The sequence below is a fragment of the Vipera berus genome (genome assembly GCF_964194415.1).
Source record: "Vipera berus genome assembly, chromosome: 1".
Classification (NCBI taxonomy): domain Eukaryota; kingdom Metazoa; phylum Chordata; class Lepidosauria; order Squamata; family Viperidae; genus Vipera; species Vipera berus.
In genome coordinates, this window is record NC_138202.1 from 219,160,276 (window position 1) to 219,187,537 (window position 27,262).

The window sequence follows — 27,262 nt, forward strand, 5'->3', positions numbered from 1 at the left end:
ATTTCCCAAACATTAGTGTATTCTTAAAAGAGGGATCACGACAGGACCCACTTATTAAACTTGGAAGCAATGGGTGACAATGGCTTTAGAGTAATTTTGATGTCTCTGAAATTCTAATTTAATTCTAATAGATAACAATTTATCAACAAAGGAGCAGATCAGGGCAGTGTTTTATTTCTCTCTATTATTTAAAACTGAATTGGTACCTGTATTAATAAGCCATTATCATAATATTTCCTTCCTAGGTATGCCTTACATTTTGTTATACAAAGTGGAATTTCATACTATATCATGATCATTATAGGAGTGGAAAATATGCACAAGTGAGTATTGAGCCATTCATATATCCTTAAGTGAAGTATAGAGAGTGATATAAATTGCAGGCGAATGGGATTTTAGGTGAAAAGTTATATATGTTATGAAGTAAACAAGTCCTATCCTAGTGCACTCTATATCTCTCATTTTGAGCACAATGTACATTGTCTTATGAGTATTTTAGAATCACTTCCGGTGCCTAGATTCACCTTCAGGCATCTTGTTTATGTAGAAAAGTATCATCCATCTTATCTGCTGTTTAAAGTGCCAGAAACTTACCACGCTTACTGTTTGCAGTTAGAAACCCTGGAGGGATGCTGTTATTCTCTGTACTCAGTTGCTAACATGTTTTCATTGCTTCATCCTCAGTGTTCTGACTTCACACTCTTATTCCGTCTAAGTACAAAAATCTGTAACAAGATAGTAGAGAAATTTGAGTTTTTGATTCATCAGTTTTAAAGAAAGAAAAAAAGCACAGTACTTATATCCATAAATAAGCATAACTGGCATGCTTTGATTCACATCTGGGAGCCTTCTGGTTGTCTCTTCATTGCTAGTTGCATAGTACATGCTACATGTTGCCCCTTTGTCTTCTTAATCTGAATTATTTTATTTTATTTTATTTTAATTCCATTTATATCCCGCCCTTCTCCGAAGACTCAGGACGGCTTACAAGCTTAGCAGTAGCCTTCATTCTATGTACCGTATATACTTGAGTATAAGCCGACTCGAGTATAAGCCGAGACCCCTAATTTCACCCCCAAAACTGGAAAAAGTTATTGACTCGAGTATAAGCCGAGGCTGGGAAATGCAGCAGCTGGAGGCTGGATCCCCCGAAAGACGTCTCTGCTGAGATGAGAGAACGGGGTGGCAAGCCGCCGAGAGAATGGGGCGGTGGAGTGCTCCGCCGAGAGAATGGGGCGGCTTGCTGTTCTCTCGGTGCAGCACGGCAGAGGCTGGATCTCGCGAAAGAAGTCTCCGCTGAGCGAGAGAATGAGGCGTCTCAGCGCCCATTTTCTCGGCGAAGACTTCTTTCGGGGGATGCAGCCTCTGCCGCCCCCTTCTCTCAGCTGCCTGGGCAGCTGAGAGAAGGGGGTGGCAGAGGCTGGATCCCCCGAAAGAAGTCTTCACCAAGAAAATGGGCGCTGAGATTTTCTCGGCGAAGACTTCTTTCGGGGGATGCAGCTTCTGCCGCCCCTTTCTCTCAGCTGCCTGGGCATATACATAGAATGAAGGCTATTGCTAAGCACATTGATTTGTGCTTTAGATTGTAAGCCGCCCTGAGTCTTCGGAGAAGGGTGGGATATAAATGGGATTAAAAAAACAAAAACAAAACTAGGGTTCTTCTTGAGTTATAGATGTTAAACCGGATGGAGGTCTATAGTTGTGCCATAGAATGTGCCACATTCAAACCTATGTGATACAGTTATCATAGGAAGTTGTAAAATGTTGAACCTGGCCCATGTATACATTTTATTCCCATCTTGGCGTGAAAATGTGATGTTTTTGTGAATTGTGGTAAAAATTAATTGTGCAACACAGACTCACTTGGGAAGCCAGTCCTTCGTTGACTGGTAAAATTGTAAACAGTGATTTAAAAAAAATAAAGATTTTATGGGCTGTTAAAGGCCAGAAGAGCCTTCTCGACTTCTTCAGCCTTTTTTTTTTGTTCTGGATATGATAAGATTTCACCTCCTGAAATTCCCCAGTTATTCTGGGCTGGTATTGAAAGAATTTTAATCCCGATATATTTGGAAAGCATCTGGTGGGGAATTATGGCCTTTAGTAAAAGTACTGACAATATTAGTTCGACCTCATTCTCAAATTAAGATGTTCAGTACAGGACTTAAGCGTTGGCATATAGAATTTATGTAGCAGAATAAATCTAGTGATTTTTGTGCGTGTGTGTTTTTGTAATTATGGTAGCAGAATTATAATAACATGATTTCATCTGTATAATTAAGTACCAATTAAGTATAGGACAAGATCAACATTGTGTTTAGGATCATGTTACTACATGAATTGGTACTAAAACGTGTAGGTTTTTGCTTCCTACACTGCGCTTGAATGTAATCTATGTTGGTTCTGAAAAGCTGTTGTAAGCAATTCTGAGGCACATTTTCTATGGGACATTATGGAGTCCTTAGAAAGAAGAAGTAGCAAAGTGAAATTGACACACTTGTATAGCGAGCAGCTCCTGGGTTATGTGGCAGCAAACAGGTCTGAGAATGAGAGCCCTACCCCACCCCCACGTGCTACTAAATTCTTATCTCTTTTTTTTATCCTGATGGTGCTTTGTCAATGTCATTATTTTTAGTATTATTAATTGTGTTTATAATCTTTTCTCATTTTCTGTTCTGTTCTTATTTTCTAAGTTGGTTCCCATAACAATATAACCCATGAGATAGGTGGGGTGAAAAGAAAATGCCTACCCCCGAATCACCCATTGAACTTTGTGGTTGTGAGGGATTTCAGCCTGTGTGTCTCAGACAAGAGCAGGCTTGCGGAACTCTAAAGTAGAGTTCCCCGAACTTTTGGGGTAGGTAGCCCGGAACGGGGGCAGGGGGAAAAGAAGAGATGGTTGTGTGTGTGTGTGTGTGTGTGTGTGTGTGTGTGTGTGTGTGTGTGTGTGTGTGTGAGAGAGAGAGAGAGAGAGAGAGAGAGAGAGAGAGAGAGAGAGAGAGAGAGAGAGAATGCATGTGCATGTGTGCACACGAACACTTGTTGCCCACAAGTGGGCTGTGAGTGACCACAACGCTCGTGTGAGTGGGGCTGCGAATGCCTGTAATGTTGTTGGTGATGCTCACGCTAGTGGGGCTGTGTTTGCATGCATGCACACCGGCCAGCCACTCACACGGCCCAGTGGCCAATAGGCCGTGGCCTGTGACCCACAGGTTGGAGATACATGCTCTAAAGGAGGAAAAAGGCGACAAAGGAAGAGCAGTTCCATGGCAGTAGCATCGGCATTGGCAGTGCCTGTATTGCTTGGAGATGTTGGCGGTGCTTGGCAGATGTCTTTTGAGATGGGAGGTGCTCTGACAACCTGGGCAGAAGTAACATATTCTTCCTAGTGGTGTCAATAATTGGCAGCAATGGATTGCTTATTTTTTTCAGAACATGCCATCGGGATGCATAAGGCTGTTTGACAAACTGCATATTGTGTGCAGGTCTGGACTACAGCACCAGAGGCTGTGTTGCACTTTGCATTCCTGAGTACTTTGGAAATGTAACTGATAGTAGGATTGCATTGTTGGGTAGCTAGTATTTCTTGGTTTAGCAAGAGCTCATTTAGGGATATGAATGAATTCATTTTTTACATATTCTACTTCTGAGTCCTTCGGGAGAAGGGCGGTATACAAATATAATAAACTTAAACTTAAACTTTCATACTGCTTTCTGAGAAGTTAAAAATGAACCAATGGGTCATGTCAGGCAAAAGGCCAGATCCACAGGGGGAAGTCCAATTGAACTGATTTATTGCTAATCATGCATATGGACAGAAATATTCTCAACTAAGAGTTAGCACCTGCTTGAGGTTAGATAAGGGTCAGCAGAATTCAAGAGGGGTTGGAGTTAGTTCGCTTGTGGCTCCGTAGGTATTTTAGGCTGATCCCTCTTTTAACCCTGCCCGGGGTTCTGCCATTCCTTCTCTACAGGTAACTTGCTTCTTCCTGCAAAAAACAAAGGTACATTAACCAGAAATGTTTTATTGACCAAGAGAAGGAGAGTTAATTTTTTTTGTAGTCTGGACAGGCCTATTGAAACCAGTAGGGCTTATAGTAGTCTAGTTAATGCCCAATTAATTTCAGTGGTTTTAGTTCTAAGTATGACTAAGTCTGTATCCCACAATAAATACGTTCATGAAATTTTCTAAATATACACTATTGCTATTGCCTCCTGGCTTTTGTGTTTCAGTTATTAAGTTGGGGTGCTATATAGAAAATCTGCATAGAACAAAATAAGATCAAATTGGAAATACAATTTCAGGTTGTTTGTATAGTTGTCTGGAGCAAATTATTCAATGTTTCCTTGGGAGATTTTTGCTTAAATAGGGTGATTGCATTATTAAATATAACCAGCTTAGTAATTTATATCCTACCATGTTCAAATTTATTATTTTCAGTTCAGCTGCCTTGTCCATCTTGTTTCAGATTTTTTTTAAAAAAATTGACACTGCTGAACAGGTTCTCAGCGTCTAAATTGAACCAATGTACTTTGACCTTCAGCCAGCACCAGCATACAAGAAGAATAAATATAAACTGAAAACCACGGGAGACAGATACACTGAGTGTGTATCAATACGCTTGCTCTAGTTGGTGGGATGCGGGCCACAGTGCGTTTTGGCTTGCAAGATGGTCTCTAGATTAGATATTCTAGCTTGTATGCTCACATTGCTGTGTTACCAGCAAAGTAATGCTCCATATGATTTGGGTATGACTGATACAATAGACTCTACCTTCTGTGTCTCACTAAAAAGTATTATTGTACATGAAAAAGCAGAAAAACCAGTCATGATGAGTAGTGGAGGTCAGGATCTGCAAATCTCTCTCTCTCACCAGTTCCGCAGAAAACTGAATTTTGGAATAGAGAGAGACTAAATGATAAAAGTGTGTAAAAATACAGATCCTGCATGAAAAAGTTTTACAAGATAGATTATTCTCCCAACAGAATGAGGGGGGAAAAAACTAGACAAAGAAATAGGATGCAGAAGCCTTTTGGAAAATGATGAAAAGGAATCATATTACAGATTGCCACAAAAGCGCACAAATGAAAAGTATGAAAAAGTCCCGTCTATTTTAAATACATTTGATGATGCCATGTTGTTGAGCAATAATGTTGGGTAGAAAGTATAAGGCAGTGAGAAATGGTTTTTTGAAAATTAAGATTTAAAAAAAAAGAAAAGCAAGATGGAGGGAATGACTAAAAAATATACATTATTTGCACAACAACAACAACAATGACACTAACTAGATGAATTTTTATAAGTTGTTAATGGAATGTTTGGAGGTGCGATGGCTCAGTGGTTAAAGATGCTGAGCTTGTCAGCTGGAAAGCTGACAGCCAGGATTCAGGATCTGAGTGACAGGCGATGGGGTGATTCCCGTTACTTGCCCCAGCTCCTGCCCACCTAGCAGTATGAAAGCATGCAAATGCAAGTAGATTAATAGGTGCCACTTCGGTGGGAAGGTAACAGTCTTCCATGGGCCTTGATATATCATCATGCTAGCCACATGACCACATAAATGTCTTCAAACAATGCTGGCTCTCTCCACTTAGAAACAGATGGGCACCCTCCCCTAGTGTCGGACACGACTGGACGGGGGAACCTTAACTTTTATCTTTAATGGAATGTTTATTAAAAATGGGGACTGGGTGAAGAAATGTTAAGACATGCAGCTGCTAGCAGGAATGTAATGGGCATGTGGTCTGTCATTTTATTTGATGATTAATTACATCAGGAGAAACATAAAAGTACGTTGAATGTAATGGGAATTTAATGAAATTTTTGTAGCTAATCAAGGAGAGAGCAGTTCTACAAAGAATTAAGTACTGAACAAAAGTGTATTAAGTAAAAAGTGAGAGACTAGTATGAAAAATTTATTTGAGGTGGTTTGGTCATATAGCACAAATAATTGAGGATAAAATTGCAAAACATACCGGTACATCGAAGAATGAATGGGATGAGAGAAAGAAAAACACTAAAAAAGTTTTGATTGGAGTTGATGAACCTAAAAAAAAGAAGAAGAAATGTTTAAAGAGCAAAAGGCAGTGTAGGAAGGCATGTACAAACATGCTGGAAGCAAGCATGGTATGGACAGCTAGACTGATAATAAACTGTATATTAAATGGTGTTGGTATAAATTAGAATTAGCCCACCCTTTCCTTTCCTTTCCTTTCCTTTCCTTTCCTTTCCTTTCCTTTCCTTTCCTTTCCTTTCCTTTCCTTTCCTTTCCTTTCCTTTCCTTTCCTTTCCTTTCCTCTCCTCTCCTCTCCTCTCCTCTCCTCTCCTCTCCTCTCCTCTCCTCTCCTCTCCTCTCCTCTCCTCTCCTCTCCTCTCCTTAATTTGTTTTGGCTTTTATTTTTTTGCTTCTGAAAGGGAATTAGATGATTGGTATTTTTAATTACACATACTGTAAATGCAGATGAAAAATGTGAGAATTTCTTTTCACACGGATAAAAAGACTTGCAGTTCTGAAAACAAATACTCTCCCACCTTCACAACAGAAAATGGACAAGTATTTTACCTCCAGAAATTGTTATATATGTGTCTGCCTCATTTGCAAGTAAAGTACTTGCTTGAATTCTTATTCTGTAACACTAACCTCCCTTGTAATGATTGTGTGCGCGTGTGTGCGTGCGTACACACACACACACACACACACACACACACACACACACACACACACACACACACACTTTCAAGTTAGTCATGTCTCCTGCCAACTGCCTGGATTAGTCTCTGCATTTTTCTTGGCAAGCTTTTCAGAAGTGCGTTTCCATTGCCTTCTTGCTAGGACTTAGAGTGGCCCAAAATCACCCAGGTGGTTTTGTGCCTAAGGAGACTCACTAGAACTCATAGTTTCTCAGTTTCTAGCCTGGTAACCACTGCACCAAATCTGGCTCTTTATTAAATATTACCAATCAATAATATTGAATCAACTATTTCCAGCCCAAACTGATTGGAGATAGTGTGACTAATTCCAGTGAGACTTTATCTACAAGGGAGGCAAAAGGGCTTCAAGTTCTTAGGCTCAGAGCGCTGGAACTGATCCTCTTGCCATGCAGCTGAGTGCTGAGCTGGTCTCTAATACCCTCTAATAATGTAAGGATTAAGTGAATCTGTGCCAGAACTGGGTAAATGCTCGGTTTAGCCATCTGACTTAAGCAATCAACCAGATGACTGAAATACCACTTATTGTTGTGGTACTACATTGCTTCCTACAATTACGCAACTTCAGTCTTTTCATTTCGTGTCTGATAAATATGTCAGATGTCCAGAAAAATTCAAAGTATTCAGTGTTCAAAAAGATTGGAGTGTATGTATCTTTTAAAATTTTTCTCAGATTGCTCTTGGGTGAAATCTATACTTGGATTTTTGACAAAGCTGCCAAATGGCCATTCTAAATCTAGAAAATAATCCTGTTTTGGATAGTTATGCCAATGTTTTGCTAAAATTTACATCTGCCTTTGATAACTCTGCCAGAATGGCAATATCTACTGTTGAAATACACTTATAAAGTATGGACATTTATTGTCGATTTCCAATTTTTTTGCTTGGAATGGAGTGTAATGAACTGGTTTCATTTGACCAATTTAAAGAGAGAGTAGCTAATGAATTGTGGGATGAATTGGTGTGACACAATACTCCAATTATTAAAAAAATAAATCAGTACTTGACTGTAGATGGAAAACTAGAAGAATTTTATTTTTATTTATTTATGAAATTTATCCAGTGCCTCAGTCTTGGTGAACTCTAGACAAAGTACACATTCAGATGATAATAAAGCAGTAATACAATAAAGCAAAAATTAATAGTGATAAAACAGTGACAGAAACATTCTGACATACATGCCTTGAGTAATCAGTCCCAAAGCTGTGTTGGAAAGGCCAGATCTTTATAGGTTTCTGCAAGGCTAAGTTGCTAATTTCTGCTAAGTTGTTCCAGAGGTAGAGAGTCTCCACGGAGAATATCCACCATTGTCCTCCAGCTTTTGGGATTTTACGTTAGCTGAATTTTCTGGGTAGTCCCAGGTGAAACTCCATCAAAAACAAATCACTGTAATCAGTGTAAGAAATGACAAAAGCACAAAAGACTGTCTTCAAGGAGGAATCAGTCCCGACGAATCCCCAGCTTTGAAGCATGCACTCTCTGAGAAGCCTAACCCCATCAAAAATCAATACTGATAACCCCTTGGAATCAGAAGACTTTTGAATCAGCAGTCCTTCCATCTTCATTCAGTCTCCAGGCATTGGGTTTTAACTGCCCATTTAGCCTAGGGTGGAGATGTGTAATTGGATATCATTAGCATATCAAATGTATTTGACTGTAAACCAGTAACTCTCCTAGCAACTTTCTGGTGATGTCAAACAGAGTTGGGAAGAAGAATGACCCCTGTGGTACCTCCTAATGGAGTGCCTGACCCTTTCCCATACAACTACCAACTGGATCTCATGATACAATTCCCAGCCCTTGGTGGCATTCTTGGAATCTAGGACATATTATGGTTGGCAACAGTGAAAGCTTTTGACAGTTCAGCAGCACCATAGTGGTGTATTTCTGTCATGCAAGCTTCTCCAATCACAAGTGTGATTGGTACAGTTACTGTTTCATATACAGACCTGAATCAAGATTGCTGTAAGTCCAGATAATCAGGAGTGTCAAATTGCCGGCCCGTAGGCCGGATGCATCACAACGAAACCGCGCCCACCGCGCAATGGGAAAAAAGTCACGATATGTTGCGACACGTCACGTGACATCGCAAGTTTGACACCCCTGCTCTATATTATCCTGCTACTTTTCCAGCGACCTTCCTCCAAAAGAGGGAGGTTTGAGATGGAAGAGTAGTTCTCTAGTATTGTTGGATCCACGCCTGGTTTCTTGAATAGAGGAACCAGTTCCTTCTTCAAAGCAGTTGGAACAGCTCCCTCTTTCAAAGTGGCATTGACTACCCTCTGGAACCATCTCATCTCTTGGCTTGTGGAACAAGTTCCATTATTATTTGGGGGAAATATTAGGATTCAGTTTTTTGTAGATTTAGTTTGGCAAGTAAACGAGAGTTCGATGAGAAAGATTTTTTTGTGTGGCTTTTTTCCTTTACTGTCCAGTTTCCATAGTGGAAATGTTTTGATTGCAAGTGAATTCTAGGTTATATGTATGCTTTTAAAACAAGAGTTCTGTGACATAAATCAGACTCTAAATAGACAGGATTAAGGCATTTAGGGAAAAAGTGGAAACCTATGTTACTGCTCATACTAATCATGGCATATATGAAGTTGTGAAATGAAATTGGGAGTTATTTGTGAAAGTCGCTCTGTGTGTAATGAACAGACTTGACAGTTCTTTGAAATATTGATTCATTATCTGAGATAATCTTTGTTCAGAAGGGTTCATGTGTTTAGAGACACACATGATACTTGCTGAGATGAAAGTTGTAGATAGTTCTTAAAATATTGTTTTGCGTGATACATTATGCTTGGGACTAGCTTAACAAAACAAGTGTGAAACATCCGGTTAATACAATACCTACAAATATGGTAATGGAATAGAATTGCTCTAGCATGAATTTTTAGAAGATCTTAGCTGTGGAAGAAAGGAAAAAAATGTAGCATGTAGTATGACATAAATACATGGCATTTAATAAATATAACCTCTAGAAAACTTTGTCCCTAAAATTTGGTTTAGACATTATGTTAATTCTTGCCTTTTAAAATATCTTAGATTTGAACACTGATGTTTTATATGCATTTCTTGATGTATTAATATCGACTAAGATTGTAGTCAGCCCAAGACTATAACTTAGCTCTGTAGAGTATTGAGATGAATTGTGATTTCCCAAATGAGGCTGAGAGAGGTTCAAAATAGCTATCATACCATGTATTTATTTTGGCAATGTTGTTGTAATTGTGCTGCGTGCAGTAAAATAATGGTGTTCAAAACTTTAAAAACTTCTGAACTTTTAATTAAAGCGTAGAATAAATAAATAGGCTATAAATTTTGTTTTAACTAATTTGAGACTGTAAAGTTTAAAAAATAATAATTTTAATTATTTATGATTAGTTTCGGTAGTAAGTTTTACAGAAATTTAAAAGTACTAAGATAAAAAAATTAATGAAAACTACAAAAAATATAAAAAGAAAAAATTCAGGGAGCAAAAAATGGTGAAGGGAAAGGAAGAAAAATATATGTAAAGGGAAAAGTAGGGGAAATATAGGTAAAGAAATGACTTTCCCTTCAGCAGGACCAAATATAAACAATTTCAGTAACTTTTCACCTTTTCCAACATTAAAACCTAAAATCTCTTCAGCCCATATCTCATCTTATATCTTTTAGCAAATAATAAAACCTCATGATTCAGTCTTAATCGGCAAAAGTCTATTAAGAGTTACCAGAAATAGCAATTTATATCTATCTATAACCTTAAGCAAAAAAATCAATTTCATATTCCTTTCCTTTACACAGTAATTTATCATTTTCTGTAAAAATGCAAAACCTCCCTCTCTTCTTCCCATATCTTATATATCTATATACAAATAAACCCTCATCATTCCAAATTAATCAGAAAGGAGTCCATTAAGAGCTACCAAATACCATAGTGTATTGAAATTTAATCTCATCGAATCTCATAAATTAATTTCTTATCTCTTCATTGCCTTTCAGAAATTCCTTTGCAAGTTTAACACTCCTTCAATTTTAATCCAGCTAGTTCTTGACTTACAACCATTCATTTAGAGACTGTTCAAAGTTACAACAGCAGTGAAAAAAGGGACTTACACCAGTCCTTGCCTTTACCACCTTTTGCAGCATTTCCACAGTGAGGTGATCAAAATGTGGGTGCCTGACAGCCAGCATGCATTTAGGATAATTGCAGCATCCCAGGGTCATGTGATCACCATTTGTGATCTTCCCTGCTGACTCCCAACATTCAAAGTCAATAGAGGAAGCTGGATTTGCTTAACAACCGTGTGATACACTTAACAACTGCAGCGAAACACTTAAGAACCATGGCAAAAAGGGCTGTAAAATTGGGTGACACTCAAAATTTAACAACGGCCTTGCTTAATGATGGAAATTCTGACCCACATTTTGGTCATAAGTTGAGGTCTACCTGCACTATACAGTTGCTTATCACTTTCTCTAAAAATGCCACAAAAGTTCTCTTCTTGTATCTTATCTAATAGCAAATAATAATAATAATAATAATAATAATAATAATAATAATAATAATAATAATAATAAGAAGAAGAAGAAGAAGAAGAAGAAGAAGAAGAAGAAGAAGAAGAAGAAGTTGGAAGGGACCTTGGAGGTCATCTAGTCCAACCCCCTGCTCAGGCAGGAAACCCTATACCATTTCAGACAAATGGCTGTCCAGTCTCTTCTTAAAAACTTCCAGTGTTGGAGCATTCACCACTTCTGGAGGCAGGTTGTTCCACTGGTTAATTGTTCTAACTGTCAGGAAGTTTCTCCTTAGTTCTAGGTTGCTTCTCTCCTTGACTCATTATTCAGTTGATTTTGGGGGGAAAAATCATTCAAAACTGCTAAGAAAAAAAAATCATACACATTTTAACCTTGGTGGAATAAGCCAACTTTATAAATCTGCTTTTATACTTTTAAAAGTCTGGGTATTTATTCTTTTGCAGTAGTGTTCCAGAAGCTGATTTCTTTTCATTCTTTATCTTTTCTCAGGAACTCCTTTGTGGGTATAGCACACTTTTGTAAGTGCCAAGTGACTCATTATTTGTGTGTCCCTTTTAGTTATAAAACATCCAGCAGCTTCATTTATAAAGTCTGTAGAGCATCTTTGTCAATATCATTCCTGTATCCTCTCAATTTTAAATCCATATCTAAAGCAGCCTGATTTTCTGTTGTTTTCTATGTCCTCTTTTGAATCCATTTTCAATAGAAACTTTGAGTAAATTATTGATAAAAATCCTTGAATTCTTCCGGATATGACAGTTTTCTCTATTTTGTATTAGTGGGTCTTCTTTCATTATAATCTTAAATTCTTTCTTGTTTCCTCTAGTAACCAGCTTTCAAGGTCTTCCCTTACCATGTTTTTCTCTAATCTGCAACATTTTCCCAGGGAATTTTTTCCCCACTTAAATTCAAAATCTTCATGCATTTTTGATAGGATTTTGAAAGCACAGGCATTATTCTTATTATTTCATAATCTTATTTCCAGTTAATCTGGCCTCTTAATCCATTTAAAAATTTTCTAAAATTAATGTTCTAGTTCAGTGATGGCGAACCTTTTAGAGACCAAATGCCCAAACTGCAACCCCAAACCGACTTACGTATCGTCGGGTGCTGGGTGGGCGTGGCCAATTGGGTGGGCATGGCCAATTGGGTGGGCGTGGCTGTGGTGGTTAACGGTAGACTGGGTGGGACTAAAAAGTTCAATCAATCAATTCCAACTTTGCCAGATCTTTTTTTCCCCCCGCGAGAAGTTGAAATTGATTGATTGATTGAACCTTTTTTTTTTTTGCACACGGCGGAGGCCTAAAGCGAAGAGTTTGTATAAAATCCAGCTGAAGGCCTAGGACTGTGGCACGCGTGCCATAGGTTCGCCACCACGGTTCTAGTTCTGTTTTGCTACTTATTTCCAAATAACAAAGTTTTTCTATAAAAAGTTGCAAAAGGAAGCAATGCTTCGAAACCCGCTTTAAAATTCAGGTCTAATAATAAAACTGTTTTTTTACAAGGTAACCTGAAATATTTTCCCTGTGGAGAGTATGACTATATTTGATTAAGAGCTATGCTTTTTCCTTACCCAGAAATAAACAATATAAAAATAGTTGAAAATGTACAGATAATTTGAAATGGTCCTTAAAATGTACACATTATCTGAAAAAGAGAATGTCGACCAGAGGACATCAAAGAGAAATACAATGTAATGTGATATTCTGTTCATATCTTTAAAACTACTTTAAGATGGATGACACTAACTGATTCAGTACCTTCAAAAAGCCTATTTAGAGGTGGTGTTCTAAGTACATTCTCTGCATTTCCTCTGTTACAGCCAATGATCTGTTTGGCTGCTTCCTTTAATGTTACAGAAGCTTTCAAAGTATGAGCCAGCTGTTTTTATGTGCTGCCATCCTGAGGCCAAATTGCGGACATGTTGAAACACATGGAAGTGAAAGATGAGAACAGGCTGGGATGGAATGAAGAGTCCATCGCCTGTGTAAACATAGATTGATATCTGATATTTTTTCAATGAGAGAATTCCAAACCACTATTTGCACAAACAGTGGAACCCAGCATAGCATCACTAATGAAGTGGGCTTTAGTCTATACAAGTTTATCCTGGAATATTTATTTATTTATTTATTTATTTTATTAGACTTATATACCGCCCTTCTCCTGTAGGACTCAGGGCGGTTCACAAGGTTTTTTAAAAACAATACAAGTTACAAAAATTAAAAACAATTAAAATGATTACACTAACCTTGAACTAAAACCCCCAATTACAATTAAAATACAATTAAAACCCCAGTTAATGCTCTCAGTCCAGGCCAGAAAGCTCGAAGAGCCAGGTCTTCAGGTCCCGGCGGAATGAGCGAAGGTCAGGGGCAGTCCTAAGCTCTACAGGCAGCTGGTTCCAAAGGGCCGGCGCACCCACAGAGAAGGCCCTCCCCCTGGGTATTGTCCGCTGGCAATCTTTTACCGGCGGTACCCTGAGTCCCTGTGGGAGCGCACAGGACGAAGGGAGCTTGATGCCGGCAGCAGGTGTTCCCTCAGATATCCCGGACCCAAGCCATTAAGGGCTTTATAGGTCATCACCAGCACCTTGAATCTCACCTTGAATATGCTCATTAAGTTTCATATATCCCAGGAATTATTATAGTTTGATTTTTCCCCACGCATCAATGACGTTTTTCTCCCAATTTTAACTGTATTTCAGAAGTAAAATTGACTGACAATTTTGTAATCTGTCAAATTCTCTTTACCTTCTCAGCTGTTTATCGCTCAGAGATGCCCCTCCCTAAAGTTGAGATAACAGTCAAAGAGAGATCCTCAAGTTAACAAAGACAGTGTTATCTTCTTTGTTGCATACAGCTGTGCTGCTAATAGAGAAAATATATGCATATGCATACATCTCTCTCTCTGTGTGTATAATTATTAATATCTATTAATTATTTTGGAGTTCAGAATCTCTGGCAAATCTCTGGTATGACAAAGATGTCCCGATCAGCCACAAAATTATATTTTTGGATTATAGTGGCAATGCCTGTTAACTTTTCAAAAGTTGGTTTAGTTTCACTTTTTTCTTTTAAACAACTTGCTGGTGGCTTTGTGTTCCCAGAGAGGACAGAACCAACAGAAGGGCCTCAGTATGGCAAAATAGCATTCTTCTCTTTAATGGAGAAAAAGAAACGGGTAACTGTCTTGCCACACAGTCCTGGCAGACAATCGGTCCCTATGAACCGGCATTCAAAAGACTATGGACATTGTTCTGCTTTTGCTGCTGTCATTTCTCAAGATCTCAAATGTATGTGGTTAAACTGTCATAGATTCAGACTGCATTACTTCCAAGGGAATATATGAGGAATATAGCAATACGCAGCAAGGCATAATCTGATGCAGTTCCGACTGAAAGCAAGATAACCGTGCTTGGGAGACAGTGAGGGTATTAAAATTTTTCAGCTTGGTTGATTGCAACTCTTGGCTTTTGATTTAGTGCTGAACTCCTTAGGGGAATCATTTCTTGTTTCCTTCTGAGATGCCAGTGGTTAAAAAGAAATGCCTATTTGAGGGGAAAGATTGAGTGAACTGCAGAGAAACCAAAAAGGGTGGCGAAGGAAAGAAATGAAAGCTAAGGAGGAGAGAGATGGTTGATTGTAGCTGCTGATTGCTTGCTAGCTGCTGCTGCTAAGTAGGGAGCTCAAGAGGACATATAGTAGAATATGGAAACAGTTTTCAGATTACAAGGTGAATGAATGAATGAGTGAGTGAGTGAATGAATGAATGAGTGAGTGAATGAGTGAGTGAATGGCCAGAGCAGACAGAAGGTCCTGGGGAATACCTCTTTTTTTGTCCCAATTCTTCTTTTCCACCTTCTTTCAGTCCAGACTAGTTGTTACCCAGAGAGGCAGCAGCAAACAAACTAGGAAGATTAGTATAGAAATTTGCCTAGGGAATTTGCAGGGAAAGCTTCAAGCAACATGGACAGCAAAGGAAGCATGATTGTGACCTCCAGAGGACACGTAATAATTGCCTTTCTACCTGAAGAGGATTCAGGCTCTCCCTTCTCCCAAGTGCAGCCTTGTTTCCTGGCTGAAGGAGAAAGTGGAGGGACTAGAAAATACTCCAGTCCAGTGGATCAGGGAAGATGAGATATTGATATTTAAAGCTGGAGAAAATCCTGGCAGACCCTCATCCTGTATTACGGGAGTCAACAAGCTGTCGGCCGCTTGAAAACAATGACTCAGAGCTGGTACTGGTACCTGCTGATTGGAAGAACAAGGACTCAAGATGCTGAACCTGGGAGCGTGTCAAACGCTAAAATAAATAATCAGCTGAATAGGGCTGAGGGGCGCAAGCTCCTTGAGAGGAAAGAGCATCAAGTTCTCTAGGGAAGGCTGCACACACTGTAGGCCAGGGGTAGGCAACCTCGGCTCTTTTATGACTCGTGGACTTCAACTCCCAGAATTCCTGACTCAGGAATTCTGGGAGTTGAAGTCCACGAGTCATAAAAGAGCCGAGGTTGCCTACCCCTGCTGTAGGCTATCTAAGGCTCCTCTACCTGGTTGGAAACTTACTTTCTGCTAGTAAACCAGTATTCTTCAGTGCTCTTGTTTTTGGTTTCTCCTCATTCCTTGCCTTGCAAATAGATCTTTTATCTAATAAAGCCCAGACTGGACATCTGGATCCATGCTGTTGGATCTGCTTTTCTCTGTTGTATTTAAGCTACAGCTATGAGTTACAGGCAAGAGATACTTTCTCTGTAGAGCATTCTCTAATTAAGTTACATCATTCAGCTCTAGGAATCCTGTCAACGGATTCTGATTTATGGCCAGTGAATAAGTTCACAGGAAACTTGTTAATTGCTTGTGTTTTCCGCCTCTCAGCCTAGTGCAGGAGCCTTGGTTATCTCTGAGATAATTTGGATAGGCGTGCTACAGTTAACAGGAGCCAACATGCTGTTGCCTCAAGACCAGAATCCTTCCAATCTGTGATTCTCTTCTGATGTTACTCTACCTTTCTTTTGTCCTTTTTTTCTTTCTTTCTTTCTTTTTTAGTAAAGTGATGATATAAAGATATCTCATAATACTGTAAATGTATGGGAAAAGAGCATTTTGTATAACGGCTAACAAGTATTTTCTAATTTGGGGGTTTAATACTGGCTTGAATCGGTATTCATTTTTATGATAAATACATTTTACCCTATCCATATGAATAAAAGGAATTCAAGTGGGCCAACTCAGTGAAGTGGTCAGGTCATTCCGGTGCAAAGCCCGGAATGTGCACCGCACACAAAAACCCCTTTCAGCATTCAGATTGAACTAGTATGGCTGCTGCATTGTAGCAAGTGAGTGGAGCCCCTTTGCATAAGGTACAATTGTGTAATTTTAAGATAGCCACAGTTCTGTCAACAAAGGATGTTCTTTCTTTCCTTTTTTTCCTCTTTTCCTTTTATTCTTAAATAATCTGGACTGTGGTAATTTCTCAGAGGTACGATCACTGAGGAACAGCTATTCATGCTATTGTTTTATTGCTGGAATAGTTTACTATAAACAAGGACTGTAATTAATACAGCTTATTAATAACTGTTATAAGCTACCATTATAAGCATTATATTGGTACTGCAAAAGTTTATATTTTTTTTATGGAAAGCACACATGTCCATCTTAATTTTCAAAACAGAATCTCTAGCAGAGGAATTCCAATAATTGTGTAAAGTTCTGTGCACCCAATTATTATGCATACAGGAAGTTCACTAGGTGATGCGGTCGTAAAGCATGATGTCACATGACTGTATCATTTAGTGACAGTAATCCCAGCCAGTCCTGGTGGTTGTTGTAACCCAGGTACTGGAGTCCTAGGCAAGTAAGCCAGCAGACAAGAGCTTAGATGGGTGGGTGAATGCCGCCAGTGGGAGCCACTGAATGTGGGCGGGCTGTAAGGACTGTGGACAGATTGGCAGGAGCCACTATGGAATGCAGGCAGGCTAGGATGTGCTATGGGGGATGACAGCCCTGGGATCCCATACACTGAAGTAGGGCTGCTCTGAAGAAAAACCAACATCCACTCTCTCATCCATACCAAATAGCAAGCTGCAAAATACAATTTCAAATTGGGCAAAGTCAGTCTTCCTTTTTTTCTTTCGCATCTTCTGACACCTTAGATTTAATTCAAGAGATTTTTCCCTTGCCATAGAAACAATTTTAGATATATCATTTTGCCACTCTTTAAACGGAGTATCAGTCTGAAACATAAGCATCACTCTTGGCAAAACGTTCATTTTTTATCACACAAATTCTTCACAACAATGACAATCGTAATTTTTAAAGATTTTTTTTTTTAAAATCTCATCTTTATTATTCCGTTTCATTGACTCAGATGCAGGGAAATGGCCAGGTCTTCAGTGCCTTAAGAAAGGCTAATAGGCCATCCAAATCTCCAGGGACACACTGGCAAGTGTGGCCATTGAGAAGGCATGACTCCAGGGTTCAATAAGATGACATTGTTTGATCGAAAGGACATAGAGCTTGCCCTCTCTACTGCTGTGGATCTCTGGAGTAGCAGAGACTATGGGAGAAAAGTAACCTCACAAATAGTCTGGCCCTATGACATGTAGAGCTTTGTAAAGAGCCGTGGTGGTGCAGTGGTTAGAATGCAGTATTGCAGGCTAATTCTGCTGACTGCCAGGAGTTTGATTCTCACCAGGCTCAAGGTTGACTCAGCCTTCCATCCTTCCGAGGTGGGTAAAATGAGGACCCAGATTGTTGGCGGCAATTATGCCGACTCTGTAAACCGCTTAGAGATGGCTGTAAAGCACTATGGAGCGGTATACAAGTCTAAGTGCTATTGCTATATTTAATGACTGTACATCAGGATGGGCAACCCATGTACTGTTGTTACTCTTCCTCGTCCAATTTGTGGCCGCTCAGATTGCATTGCCAAAATGTAATGTTAAATCTCTTTGGTGCAATTTGAGGGTATTTTATCTGTTTGCTGGAAGGTTAAGAATAGACAATGGAGCAGTTTGCCTCATAGAAATTTTCTACTTTAATTTTGAACTTAATCTACCCACCAGTAAACCTAGGGGGGGAAAACCTGAAAAAAACCCCAATTGTCCTCATTGTGAAATTGTCAAAATGTTGTGTAACAAGTTTCCAGAAGCTCAGAGGTCAAAATGCAATCCCTAACTTCTCACATATTATTTTTATGTATAGCATTACAGGTCATGTTATTAACAATTATTATTATTACTTATTAACCATTTCTATAAGAGTAATTAAAGAAAAACAGAAACAATAAATGAACCTATAGCAACAAGGAAAGTTTGCAAAGCTATAAAAAAATTAAAATAAGGAAAATGCCTGGACTAGATGGTGTAAAAAAGGTAAAGGTTCCCCTGCACATGTGTGCTAGTCGTTTCCGACTCTAGGGGCCGGTGCTCATCTCCGTTTCAAAGCCGAAGAGCCAGCGCTTGTCCGAGGACATCTCCGTGGTCATGTGGCTGGCATGACTAGACCCCAAAGGCGCACGGAACGCTGTTACCTTCCCACCGTAGTGGTCGCTATTTTTCTACTTGCATTTTTACGTGCTTTCGAACTGCTAGGTTGGCAGAAGCTGGAACGAGTAACAGGTGCTCACTCTGTTACGTGGCACTCGGGATTCGACCCGCCAAACTGCCGACCTTCTGATCGACAAGCGTGGCTTCTCATTGCCTTCTTCTCCTCTCACTGAGTTGCCTCATGGCCTTTCTCTGTTCTACTCTGCTGGAATGCCTCCTGCTCCTAGCATCCCTGAATAGATCCAGCTGTGAATCATCTATGTCCAATACCTCGTGCTCACATGGCTGAGTCTGATGAGGAACATTACAGGAGGGGCCAGGCTGAGAGTCCTGCAGTGCATCAGAGCCTCCCTCTGACACCAAAGGCTCTCCAAACCCCTCCTCCTCCTCCTCTTCAGAATCATCAGACTCAGCTGCCGGTATCACAGGCTGACGCTGAATCACAACAGAAGCTAGGCAAAGGTCTTCTTGGCTGCAGCCTCCAGATAGCAATAGCCATAAGTCCAGGAAGACATTTCAGTCACAGATGTACTCTTTCAGGGGGAAAGCCACCATCCATTATTGCAATTGTTACATACAGGAAACCAAGTCATTTGGGGGGCAAATAAGTCCATTTTGTTAGGATTTCATTTCAGCTTGTTTTCTTCTACCTGACCCCTCCCAGTTTTCAGGCCCCAGATTAAGACTTTTATGGCATCTCCAGCTTGACCCAAGTAGTAATACACAATATCATTAGAATGCTGATGGCATCTCACCAATGATACCCAGTAGCAACAGGTTCATTGAGGGCCACTTTGGTGTAGCAACTAATGTCCTTGATTAAAGACCATGAGCCGTATTTGTTCTTTAAGGAATGAAAATTGGCTGGGTAACTTTAGGCCAAATATTCACTCTCAATCTGCCTGTCTATGGAGATTCTCAATCATCCAGGTCATTGTTGTCCCAAAGGTGCTTTTTCAGGAGGCAACTGGACTTTATTTTTTTAAGATGTTTTGTTTCCCATCCAAGAAGCTTCTTCAGTTCTGACTGGATGGTAGGGAATGGAAGGATTTATACTCCTTGCAGGCAGCTGGTCATTTGCCTTCTTTTAGGCATTGAGGCCTCTTGGAGGTTTATCTGTGTCTTCAGGGTCACCTGAGTAGTGCAAATGTGTGTGGAGCCTTCTCGAGTCTGCTCCACCTGATAATTGTTGTTGAGAAAATAGGAGGCAGGGGTATTATGTTTACTGCCTAGAATTGTACAAATTGAGGTAGGATATAAATTAAATAATAATATAAAATGTATACGTGAAAACCTAGGAAGAAAAATGATCATGCCTTGTGGGACTCTCCATGGAAATCTCTTTCCTTATTGATTGGACTTTCCTGCTCAGGAAAGGGAACAATTAATGTAAAATAGTGCTTCCTGACCTTCATCAGCAGTCTTGATCAATGACACCAACTCAAGAAGGTCAGAAAGAGTGCATTCCCTTCATCCAGGTCCTGACAGAACTCATCTAGGCCAATATCTCATGCCCGAGCCTTAACCCTGATGGAAAAGGATACGGATAAACTCTTTTTTATGAGCATTTTGCAGCAGAAGCTACACCATGAACAACTTTCTCTAAAAGGGTGAGGTTGGAGATAGGGTGGTAGCTGTCCAAATAATTCAATCCAGGGAAGTCTTCTTCAAAAGAAGACACACCAACATCTTAAAATCATCAGGCATATTTCCTTTCCCCAAACAGGCATTGATCATTTGCTGGACCCAACCACTCACACCTTCCTGAGCTATCTTGAGGAGGGCCATGGATCTAGACAGCAGATGATAGAGCCATGCTGGAGAGCGTCCTGGCGCTTCATCAGAGCCCACAAGCTGAACAGCATTCCAGATAACAATGTAAGACACTGCCCAGCCACACTTCAAGACTCCAGTCAGTAGAACTTTGCAGATATCAGCTTTGCAGGTAGTCCTCGATTTACAACCGCAGTTGGGACCAAAATTTTGGTTGCTAAGCAGTGTGATCATTAAGCAAGCCATCACATGACTGGGCCTGGTTTTTTTACAACCATTTTACCATGATTGTTAAGCAAATCATCACAGTTGTTAAGTGAATCACATGGTCATTAAATAATGCAGTCGTTAAGTGAATCCACCTTCTCCAATTGACTTTGCTTGTCAGAAAGCTGGCTGGGAAAGTCACAAATCACAATCATGTCTTTGCAAGATGTTGCCAATGTCATAAATGTGAGCTGGATGCTAAACGCCCAAATTGCAATTTGACAGTGGGGGTGTGGTGATGGTTGTAACTTTGAGGATGGGCCATATGTTACTTTTTCCAAGGCTGCCATAACTCCAAACTGTCATTAAATAGTTGCACTTCGAGGGGTGCCTGTATCATAAAAATGTACAAAACCATCCAAGCTTAGTTCCTACTTATCCTTCCCAAGAAGGGTCTAGTTAACTGTAGACAAAAGTTGTCCTTATTACTACAGTGCAGGCTGAAATGTGAGCTCTTTGTTTAGTATTATTTGTGTATCCTTATTTTTGTGTTGCTTACTGCTGGAGAAGAATCGGGTGAAGAAGATGGAAATTTATTGTGCGTATGTTTGATTATAATGACACATTCTATAAACCCCAAGCCTTAATACATTACATTGTTCTTGTAATTTATCTGCCAAGAATATAAGAATGAGGGTTTGTTGGTGTTTTTTTTTGTATTGGAGTGGAAATGGCTCCTTTCCATTTTGTGTTAATTATACAGAATGTGAGTTTGAGTGAGGAATGTCTTACTTTTTTGGCAGAATACTTGGTTAAAATAAAGTGATGTATTATGATTAATTTTAGTTGCATGCTGTTTTATTGAAATTGCTTCAGGTTGTGTGATATTATTTGAAACAAGCTTTTGCTATTTGCATGCAAAATTTATAAAACATATAGTCTAATACATGCATGAAAGCACTATTTTTAAGTGAACTGTGCTTATTTGTTCTAGTCTGCAGCATGCTAAATCCTGAGATGACAGTAAATGTGCATTAGAGTGCTTAATATCTAAATCTTAGTCTTTTCCATTTGTATCTGAGTTGTTGCAGTTGACTGAAATAATATCTAATTACACTTATTATCTTCATGCTTCTTTATTTATTTGCCTTGCAAATATATTATGCAGTGTATGTGTAGCAGAAATTTCTGCTTTATGAATTATTTTAATAACAGAGGCCAGAATACTCATCAATGTAAGAATAAAGGTAAAGTTTCCCCCACACATGCATGCTAGTCGTTTCCAACTCTAGGGGCCGGTGCTCATCTCCGTTTCAAAGCCGAAGAGCCAGCGCTTGTCCGAGGACGTCTCCGTGGTCATGTGGCCAGCATGACTAGATGCCAAAGGTGCACGGAACGCTGTTACCTTCCCACCGTAGTGGTCCCTATTTTTCTACTTGCATTTTTACGTGCTTTCAAACTGCTAGGTTGGCAGAAGCTGGGACGAGTAACAGGTGCTCACTCTGTTACGCGGCACTCGGGATTCAAACTGCCAACCTTCTGATCGACAAGCTCAATGTCCTAACCCACTGAGCCACCGTGTCCCCAATGTAAGAATAGAGTGAGTTAATTTCGATACTGGAGCTTCCATCGCGAAATGGACCTTATGTAGTTTTTTGTTAAGCAAATTATACATGTAACCCAAGAGGTTAGATATAGTATTGTAATGAAGGTGGAAGTAGAAATACAGTGATTTTATTAATAATGTAGAGATTGCACGTTAGAATAATAGTTATTATTCAATGTTTCTATTCCTGTTATCTTCCCTTGTCCTTGGTTCACACCCGGTTCTTTGACTGCAAGTACAGTTTCCCTTTTTGTTGTCAACATTCCTTTCCTTTCCAAGCACTTTTATGCTTGTGTTAGCATTTTAATTGCTTCTCTAAAGGTCCTAGGCCAGAGGTAGGCAACCTTGGCTCAGCTTGGAAACCCCTCCCTTCCCCTCAGCATGGCTGGCTGAGGAATTCTGGGAGTTGAAGTCCACGAGTCATAAAAGAGCCAAGGTTGCCCATCCCTGTCATAGGCAAAGCAACTTGCAGGGTGGGGAACTGATCTGCTTAGCCTAGCCAGCTCCATTTTCCTTTTACTTCACATCTGTTGAAGTAGACATGTGAACCCCTGCTGATGTTAGTCAAGCAAAGCATATTTCAGTAAACAGTGGTACACAGGTTTATTAGGTAGTAACTTCAGTCTGCTAGGATTCAGGTTTCCCACAATTGAAAAGTGGTGACTGATAATAAGTTAATGTATTAGTTTTTCAGTTTGGTGCCGGATCCTTTTTTTTTTTAACTTTTTAGGAGGATTTTGTTTTTGCTAGTACAGTAGTTTTGAATATCACTGATTTTGGTTGTTTGAGTATATTCTATCCTATTTCTTTTTTTCTGTTTTTCCTTTAGGAGCTTAACAAGTCCTGTCTCGACAGCAAAAGGTCATGCTAGACAGGTAGTGGCAAATATCCCTTTAGAATATAAACTGTTAAAAGATTTGGATAGATTTTATCTTAAAGTGGACGCTTGTTCATATATTACATTTTTACTTTAGATTTTCCTCCTGGGAATGCAGGGTAGTTAGTGCACATGGGGAGCTCCCCTTGTTTTTATCCTTACAAGAACCACACTTCAATGTAGTGGAACTGAGAGGTAGTGAATGAGCTAATCATCCAGTTTGCTCATGGCCAAAGCAGATTAGGGTGTCCTTGAGCAGGCCACTTTGGAGCTCTTTGTACATCTTCTGAAACAGTAGCTCTTAGCCCTAAGACATCAGATTTTTTTTTAAACAGACCTTTCCTTACCCTTCTGATTATATTTGAGACCTTCTAATAAACTTATAAAAGGAAAATGTTGAAATGTTGTTTTATTATTTATGGATTCTGAATCTGGAATTACTTTATCAAGCCCTTCAAACTGTTGTTGGAAGGATAAAAATGCATCAGAAATTGTTTCAGGGTTTTTGCTTGTTTATTTGTTTGCAAGTTAATTCTCCTAGGAAGACAAATTTTAGGAGGATTGGGATGCCGTTAGTGGTGTATTATTTGTGTGACCGTATCCAAATTCAAACCAAAGTGCAATCTCTTTCATCCTAATTCTTATATGTGTCTGTCTTTAGTGGCAATTATTTTATTACTCTCATCTCTCATTACTCTCATTTACTAACTGAAATAGTCTTAGTTTAATTTCATATAAATTTTATTTTAAATCTCTTTGTGTGTGTGTGTGTGTGCACGTGCATGAACTCTCTCTGTGTGTGTGTGTGTGTGTGTGAGAGAGAGAGAGAGAGAGAGAGAGACAGAGACAGAGACAGAGACAGAGACAGAGACAGAGAGACAGAGAGAGAAAGAACCGTATAGCACTTCCTTGCTTGTCTATGGGTTTTTTTTTTCTTTTGGGGGAAGAAAATCATGTACATGTACAGTACATGTTTAGGGCATGAAGAAGTTGAAGACCCTGGCTGATCTGACATTTTAAAAATCTCCTGTATCATGGCTGAACTATCCTTTGATTTTTCTTCTTCCAGCAACATTACAGTTTGTTATACCTTTCAATACAAAAGGAAATCTAACAGCAATAAAAAATAAAAAAATAAAATCCTATGTTTTCATCAGTCTAGCACTGATGATGTTACCTAGTTAGGGCAATGAAACGTCTACAAGAAAACAAGCAAGCTCAGAGAGCACCAAGGACCCCTCAGTTCAACCCTGAGCTACAAATATTCTCCTTCGTTCTCCTTGTTGTCTTTTTATCTTGATAAGCATTAATTGCCCGTTGTTATGGGCTTCTCAGAACCTGAGAAAATGGATAATATCTTGGGAAACATTACTAGCCCGTAACACCTAAACATTATTCCATTATCAGTAAAATTGTTAGCCATCTCCCCATCTGTTAAATGTTGTTAGCAAGGGAAATAAGCAGTCGTAGTCCTGGCGAATCCTCTAATAAATTGCGTGCTAAAACGAAAACTTCCAGTTTTTGAGTTTTTTGTAACTTGTTTTTTTCTTTCAATAAGTTCAATTAAAGAAGACTTTTTGAAAATCTTTGTTGTTGTTCTTGCCATGCTGCTCCACATATCTTAACTGTGTTAGCCTCATCAAGTAGACCAGACCAGAAAACTAATTCTATAGGAAGGCTAAAGCTACTTTTATTGAGATTGGCACAAATAGCGGGCTCTTGTAAGGCTGATTTTGTTGTACTTGCTTCCTTTCTTATGTGAATTAAGGAGTGCCTGTCTGGAACTCTTCTGCTTGTTGTGAACTTAAGATACTTTTTCCCTTCTTGCTTTGCTGATGGATATTTTCTGTCTCTGTCAAGATCATCTTGTTTTATGTAATGAGAGATAGGACAATTACACTCATCTCTTAATTATTTTTCTGGTGATTTTCTGTATGGAGTCATAGGGATGATCTTGGAGAAAGTATGCGGAGATGATTTCAGCAACATCTGTACAAACATGCTTTAAGCCTGTAAAATAAAGAAAATATTAGGGAGAAAATCACCTCCTTGAATGTAAGAGGGAGGGAAGGAAAAAAACAGTCTTTTAAGTTACTGTTACTACAGCCTATAACAATAAAGTATACTTCCAGTCAAACCTCTGGAGTCAGTTTCATTGTCTGGCCTACAACAATGATCTCACAAAATGAAACAAATAAAAAATGCATTCTCTTAGCCATGTAGCTTAAGGCATGTGGCTAGAAGAACCCAGCCTTTTCTTAGATACACAGCAATCTCACAAGAGAGAAACAAAATCCAATTTATTGCAAGAAAAGAAGAGAGAAAGTATAAGCCATGTTTTAAACTTTGAATGCATATATTTAGCACGGGAAAAAGGAGAATAAAAAATACCTAAACAAGATGAAATGGTGTTGCCTTGATCAGGATCAGCCATCAGAAAATGTAAGACAAAGATCACAAGATGGTGCCTGTCTGCTCTAGGTCAAAAGAGCTTGGTTTTAAAGAGATGGGAATGGGATTTAAATTACAAAAGATTTGTACAGCTATAGATAGTCCTCATTTACTGATTGCAATTGGGGCCCGCCACTGTGTCACTGCTCAACATGGCCATAAAGTGAAAATCATGTGACTGTGCCCAACTTGATGTCACTTTGTCAGTTCCAGCAGTTCCAGTTGTTAAAGCAAATCACTGCGAGTTGTTAAGTGTGAAATCATGTGACACGTGACTTTCTGTGGGTACCCTATTGACTTTGCTTGTCAGAAGGTCACAAAATGTGATCACATCATCTTGGGACACAGCAGCGGTCATAAATATGAACCAGTTATAAAGCATCTGAATTTTGATCACATGACCCTGGGGATGCTGAAAAGGTTGTAACTGTGGAAAACAGTCATAAGTTAGTTTTTTCAGTGCCATTGTAACTTTGAATGGTCGCTAAATGAACTGTTGTAAGTCAAGGACTACCTGTATATCTCTTCAGAAAACAACCTCTTTTTCCAAAACAGTGGTTCTTTTTCTTAATTTACTTAGACTTTCTCTAGCAATTTAGGGAGACTCCACTTCATTCATAGGCTGCTGAACAGATGCGTCAGCCTCCATTCCTGACCAGGCTTGCTCCTGGCTTGTCCTCTGGTTCTGTACATTAGTCTCACTCATGGAGATGGACTGACTGTCTGGCACGAGGTTTGTCGCTGTGAAGATCAGAATTTGGAGCCTGCTCAGTTACAGCAGAAATCTTTTAGTTACTGAGATGAGGAAAATGGATGCTTTTGCTCCCTCCATTTTAATTAAATGATTTGTGCTTCTGTTTCCCATTTCTGACAATACCCCCGGGGAAGTACAGCAGAACTAAATGCTGAGGAATAAGATATGTATGGACTGAATGTACAAGTGTAGGGGAAATGTCAGTTGATTTCTGTGCAGTTAAAACAACTTACATGGGTGGTTATTCCGTCATTATCATTTGTTCATGGTAATAAAATAACATAACAGGCATGTGTTCTAGTGCAAAATGCTTCAAACGTTCATCGGAAAAGAAAGGATATGAAAAAAAATTGTCCTTGCTGAGCAAATGCACGTTTGCTCGAAAAGTTCATAAATGCTATTTAATGCAGAATTACCTGCCCACATATTAGAAAAAGAAAGAGAAATTTATCTTTTTAATTTGCTGAAAGGCGGTATTTGTATGGATTTTGGGGGGATTATATGGATTAATAAGATTTCTGTAAAACCATTATTTTATAGAAGTTTCAAATATGCAGACTGCAACTCTGAATGCTTATTATTTGGGTATAAGAGAAATTTAATCCCATTTAAGTACTCTGACTTACAGCCACAGCCTCATCTTAAATCTTACTGCGAGGTGATACAGAGAGTCCTAACTTGTATAGGTAGTTCTCAACTTTACAACCACAACTGAGCCCAACATTTCTGTTGCTAAGCGAAACATTTGTTAAGTGAATTTTGCCTCATTTTACGGTCTTTCTTGCCACAGATGTTAAGTGAATCACTGCAGTTGCTAA

The 27,262-nt window shown here is 39.2% G+C and overlaps 1 protein-coding gene across 1 annotated transcript in view; it reads left to right on the forward strand.

The window, feature by feature from the left end:
* MBOAT2 (membrane bound glycerophospholipid O-acyltransferase 2) overlaps positions 1–27,262 on the forward strand; it is a 100,024-nt gene that overhangs the window by 36,820 nt on the left and 35,942 nt on the right. Inside the window, exon 3 of the mRNA XM_081314094.1 lies at positions 246–323. Coding sequence (XP_081170220.1) covers positions 246–323 — 78 coding nt within the window. The remainder of the gene's footprint in view (positions 1–245; positions 324–27,262) is intronic.